General features: G+C 43.4%; 1 protein-coding gene across 1 annotated transcript; it reads right to left on the minus strand.

Annotated features, from left to right (window-relative positions):
• Nucleotides 1-1282: 1282 nt before the first annotated feature.
• On the minus strand, nt 1283-2182 carry LOC113124030 (olfactory receptor 11A1-like; the record flags this gene model as incomplete). The annotated part of the gene is made up of 1 exon (XM_026296492.1): nt 1283-2182. A coding segment is annotated over exon 1 (900 nt), but the record flags the coding sequence as incomplete, so codon positions are not given.
• Between the last annotated feature and the right edge of the window lie 3818 nt (nt 2183-6000).

Genomic DNA, 6000 nt, shown 5'->3' on the forward strand with positions numbered 1-6000 from the left:
AGAGTCATCTGCATAGCAGTGCTTCCTAATAACACTAACTAAGGGAAGCATGTTTAAGGTGAAAAGAATCGGTCCTAGTACAGAATCTTGTGGAACTCCATGACTTATTTTTGTGCGCGTGGAAGGTTCTTCATGAACATGAACAAATTGGAATCTGTACAATAAATTGGAACCACTTTAATGCTGTTCATTTGATTCCAGTCACATGCTCCAGTCTCTGTAACAAGATCGTTGGTGACTTTTAACTGCTGTTTCTGTACTACACCTTAATCGTGGTTTATTACACCTGACTTCAATTCCTCTAGCCACACCCAGGCCTGATTACTGCCACACCTGTTTGCAATCAAGAAATCACTTAAATGGGACCTGCCTGACAAAGTGAAGTAGACCAAAAGATCCTAAAAAGCTAGACATCATGTCGAGATCCAAAGAAATTCAAAAACAAATGAGAGAGTAATTAAGATCTATCAGTCTGGAAAAGGTTCTAAAGCCATTTCTAAAGCTTTGGGACTGCAGTGAACTACAGTGAGAGCCATTATCTACAAATGGTGAAAACATGGAACAGTGGGGAACCTTCCCAGGAAGGGCCAGCCGACCAAAATTACCCCAAGAACGCAGCGACAACTATCACCTTCATTATCATGAAGCATTATCTGCTGCATTATACAGAGAGGTGGTGTTGTTTTTTAGGCTGAACTCAATGATATGAAAGAGGGTAGAGAAAAGAAAAGAGACTCATGTCAGTACAATGCAATCCAATTCAGCAGCATGACAAACTACAACCTCCAAAATGATCAACCATTTGAATCAACACGTCTCTGAAACAGTTTGACCACAAACTGAACATTATCACCTTCATGAAGGAGGATTTATTACAGGACTGTTGGATTAGACTGACAAAGTTATAGTTAGGTGGACCTAATAAACTGACAATGGAGTGTTTATACATTAACAATACACCCAGATATGATGCAAATATGAAAATATTCAGTCAATTAACAGTTAAGCCACAACAAACCGGAAACACAAGAATCAAACTGACGATTAGAATCAAACTGTATTTCTGGGTTCTGCAGCAAATTGTTTAGTTAGTAGTGATTACATAGTGTAGTTGAACCTGATAATGCTCTTTACTGTGATTTAGGGTTTTAGAAACATCTTTACACTCAATACTTTTCAAGGCTCAGAGAAATCACATCTCTGTTTTATTCTGACACTAAACAATGACTGTACAACAGTTATCAGTGTTAGTACATTAGACTGTTTTACCTGGACAGAACAATTTCCTGAGGTGTTTATAAATTTCTTTCATTTTTAGTCCATATATGATTGGATTAAAAAGAGGATGATACAAAAGTATTTGTAAGGACATTATTAAACACACGATTTTAGGGAAATCAGTTTTCATTTGAACTAGAAGTACATCAAATGAAGATAAACAGGAAAAGTTGATGAGAACAATCAGGTGAGGTAAACAGGTCTGTGCAGCTTTTCTCCTGACTTCTCTACCACTTCGATAGGTGATTATAAATATCCTTATGTAGGTAAAAAGGATGAAAAACATTGGGAGAATTAAAAGATTAACAAAACAAACCAAACCATATATATTTAGTTCTCTTGAACTCTCACATAGAAGTTTAGAAACTGTGCTGTTACAAATGATTCCTTTAAAATTAAAGTTACACAGTTCAGAATTAGCATTCAGTGGAATTGATACTGCTAACTGACCAGCAGGCAGAATCCAAGCTACAACCAGTAAAATACTGATGCTTGTTTTTGTCATGATAGTTGGATACTGCAGAGGTTTACATATAGACACATACCTGTCATAGGACATGGCTGCCAACAACAAAAACTCTGAACCACCTGAAGAATAACCAATTTGAAACTGAAAGAGACATGCAGGATATGATATGATCTGTTTTTCAGATAAAACATCAAACAGAATCTTTGGGTAAAGAGCAGTGCTGTAAAGAACAGAGTTCATTAACAAAGCTGCAATGAAAATGTACATAGGCTCATGGAGGTTTTTGTGAATCACTATCAGACACACAATAGTAGAATTACTGCAGATTATTAGAATATATGCTGTAAACATGATCACAAAATAAAGAAATCTGTATTTGTCCAGTTCAACATACCCATCAAGTGTAATATATGTTATATTTAGGTTATTATCCATTAAGGTTTAAAAACAAAGTGTTAATGACAAAGACTTGAAGTATCAAAGCAAAGATCACATGAACATATTATACAGTATATCTGTCATTGGATTGTCTAATGTATTCACTGATACCCGACCTTGACATGAACTTGTGTGTGTGTTGAAATATTGCAACAAATACAAACCTCCAGAATACAAAGTGAACTGTTTGACTCTGTGGGTTGATTTTTATCAGCTTGTTTCTCCCTCCATGGATCTCATTAAACTCTCCACCAAGAGCTGTCGTCATGTGAACAACATCAGACTCTACAGGCCTGAACCCGTGGAGGCCCATGGTATAGCTGACACAGGCAGTTTCCTATGGTGCTAATGTGTTGGGGGCACAGAGAAGGATAAACCTTCAGCATGGTCTGTGGACTGTGACCTCCACTACAGGCATATGGACACTGCAACAATTAATATGTCCATATGTCCCTGGGTTGCCATTACTCTCCTACACTGTAGTGGGCGCTGTGGACTAAACTACTGCAAACACACAGGAAGGCTGCTTTAGACGGAGAAATCATCCATCCTTACCCCTACCCCTTCCCTTGTTGGCAATTTAGAGTCACCAATCAACCTGACATACATGTTTTTGGGCTGTGGGAGGAAACCAGAGTACCTGGAGAAAACCCACGCAAGCACAGGGAGAACATGCAAACACCACACAGAAGGGCCCCTGATGGGTTTCAAACCAGGAACCTTCTTGCTGTGAGGCAACAGTGCTAACCACTCATCCACCATGCTGCCTAATGGACATCAGCTACATTCAATTCAATTTTACTTGTATAGCACCAAATCACAGTTCAATCATCTCAAGGCACTTCACAAAACACAAAAAATCCAACAAATCCCTTCTGAGCAGCACTTGGTGACAGTGAAGAGGAAAAACTCCCTTTAATGGAAGAAAAAACCTCCAGCAGAACAAGGCTCAGTTTGGGCCTGTTCTTGGCCAGTTTCTACCTCGACCGGTTGGGGTGAGTGGGGGGGTTAGGGTAGGGGAGCTCAGTGCACCAATGGTCCTTGGGCAGTCTAGGCCTATAGCAGCCCTAACTATACGCTTTGTTAAAGAGGAAGGTCTAGCCTTAAAAGTTTCATTTTTGCACGTGTTGAAGGTTCATCATGAACATGACCAAACTGGAATCTGTCCAATAAATAGGATTGGAACCATTTTAATGCTGTTCCTCTGACACCAGTCACATGCTCCAGGCTCTGTAATAACATGTTGTGTTCAACAATGTCGAATACAGCACTAAGGTCTAGGAGGACAAGTATAGAAACAAGTCCATTATCTGAAGTCCATTATCTGACGCTAAGAGAAGATCGTTGGTAAGTTTTAACAGTGCTGTTTCTGTACTATGACGTGCTCTAAATCCTGATTGAAAATCTTCATATAGTTCATTCCTGTGTAAGTGGTCTGATAGCTGCTTAGCAACAGCTTTTTCTAGGATTTTAGAAATAAATGGCAGGTTGGATATTGGTCAATAATTAGCCAAGACTCCTGGATCAAGACTAGGCTTTTTGAGTAAGGGTTTGATTACTGCAGTCTTAAAGGCCTGTGGTACGTAGCGTGATACTAGAGATAAATTGTCTAACTTTATTAAAGATGAGTTTATTAATGGCAGGGTGTCTTTAAGCAGTCTAGTCGGGATGGGGTCTAAGAGACATGTTGATGATTTAGATGAAGCAACTACTGATGCAAATTCAGAGAGATCTATGGGAGAGAAGCAGTCTAAACATAACTGAGGTCCTACAGATGATTCAAGAGCTACTGTAGTAGAAGATTCATTTATTGCAGGTATAGGAAGAATCTGCTGAATTTTATCTCTAATAGTTGTGATTTTTTTCCCCTCCTTGAACCGCCACCTTATCGTAGTGGAGGGGTTTGAGTGCCGGTATGATCCTAGGAGCTATGTTGTCCGGGGCTCTATGCCCCTGGCAGGGTCTCCCAAATAGGACAGAATTTCTAGGTGCAGCCAGGGGCCGGAGGGAGTCCAGTTCGGGGACCACAGGATTTCATCTCTGCTTTTTGCAGATGATGTTGTCCTGTTGGCTCCATCGAGCCAGGATCTCCAGCGTGCGCTGGGGCGGTTTGCAACCGAGTGTGAAGCGGCTGGGATGAGAATCAGCACCTCCAAAACCGAGGCCATGATACTCAACCGGAAAAAGGTGGTTTGCCATCTCCAGGCCAGGGGAGAGATCCTGCCTCCTGCCTCCACCCAGCAAGTGGAGGAGTTTAAGTATCTCCGTGTCTTATTCACGAGTGAGGGAAGGACGGAACGCAAGATTTACAGACAGATCGGGGCATCGGCAGCAGTAATGCGGTCGGTGTACCGGTCTGTTGTGGTGAAGAAGGAGCTGAGCTGGAAGACGAAGCTCTAGATTTACTGGTCAATCTACATTCCTAGTCTCACATGAGCTCTGGGTCATGACCGAAAGAACAAGATCGCGGATACAAGCGGCTGAAATGAGCTTCCTCCGCAGGGCTCGGTCACCCGGGAGGAGCTCAGAGTAGAGCCGCTGCTGCTCCACATCGAGAGGAGTCAGTTGAGGTGGCTCGGGCATCTGTTTCGGATGCCTCCTGATTCGGCTACTGCCCCCGCGACCCGGTCCGGATAAGCGGAAGAAGATGGATGGATGGATAGTTGTGATTTTATTTGTAAAGAAACTTATAAAGTCATCACTGCTGAGAGCTAAGGGAACACTGGGCTCAACAGAGCTGTGACTTTTTGTCAGCCTGGCTACAGTGCTGAAAAGAAACCTGGGACTGTATGTATTTTAGGTTGTTCAGAGTTTTTACTGTTGGCAGCCATGGCCTATGTCATGTTCACTGTAACCGTAACTGTGCAGGGATGGGGATCTGTCTTTGAAATGTGTTTCCTAATATACAATGATGCACTAACCAGAAATCAAAAAATTTACAGTAATATGAAATTACTTTTGTTAGATGGTCATTGCACAGTACAATGTGTCAGCAAGAGGAACTGAAACACATTATTGCAGGAGCAGCAGAATGCTCAGAAAAATTACAGATAGTACAAATAGAAACACATGATGCCCCGTTCTCTGCATCATCTTACAGAAAACTATAGGCCAATCTAGACCAGCAACAGGACTTCAGTTCATGGTTCACTCAGCACAAGTTCTGGACCCGCTCTGGAGGATGGCCTCTTAGGTGAGTGAAGGTCCGAGACTGTTCGGGAGGACAGCCTGTCAGGTTGGTGTGGATTTTGGGCCCTTTGGAGGGATGGACCCTGAAGCAAGCGTAGGTCGGAGGCCACCCGGGAGGACGATCCCTCAGGCCAGTGTGGATCCTGGACTCATCTGGTTGTGGCTCATGTGGCACTGGAAGCTCAGGCTGCTGTGGCTCCAGAGACTGAGGCTCAGGCTGCTCGGGCTGCTGTGGCGAAAGGCTGGCAGGAGGCTCAGACAAGGGGTCAGCTGGAAACTCAGGTGAAAGACCTGCCGGAGACTGAGGTGGTGAGCTGACCGGAAACTGAGGCAAAGGACTAGTCTGACCCTCAAGGGAGTAACCTGCCGGAAACTCAGCTGAAGGCTGGCGAGAGACTGAGGCGAGGAAATAGCCAGAGACTCAGGGAAATGATTGGCCAGAGACAAAGGCAAAAAACTGGCCGGAGACTCAGATGAGGGACCAGCTGGAAATTCAGGTCACAGGCCCGCTGGAGACTGAGGAGAAGAGCTGGCCAGAGACTGAGGTGAAGGGCTAGTCAGGGACTCTGGGGAGAAGCCTGCCGGAAACTCAGATGAAGGGCTGGGCAGAGACCGAGGTAAAGAAC

This window comes from Mastacembelus armatus, chromosome 21, assembly GCF_900324485.2.
Source record: "Mastacembelus armatus chromosome 21, fMasArm1.2, whole genome shotgun sequence".
NCBI classification, from domain to species: Eukaryota; Metazoa; Chordata; class Actinopteri; order Synbranchiformes; family Mastacembelidae; genus Mastacembelus; species Mastacembelus armatus.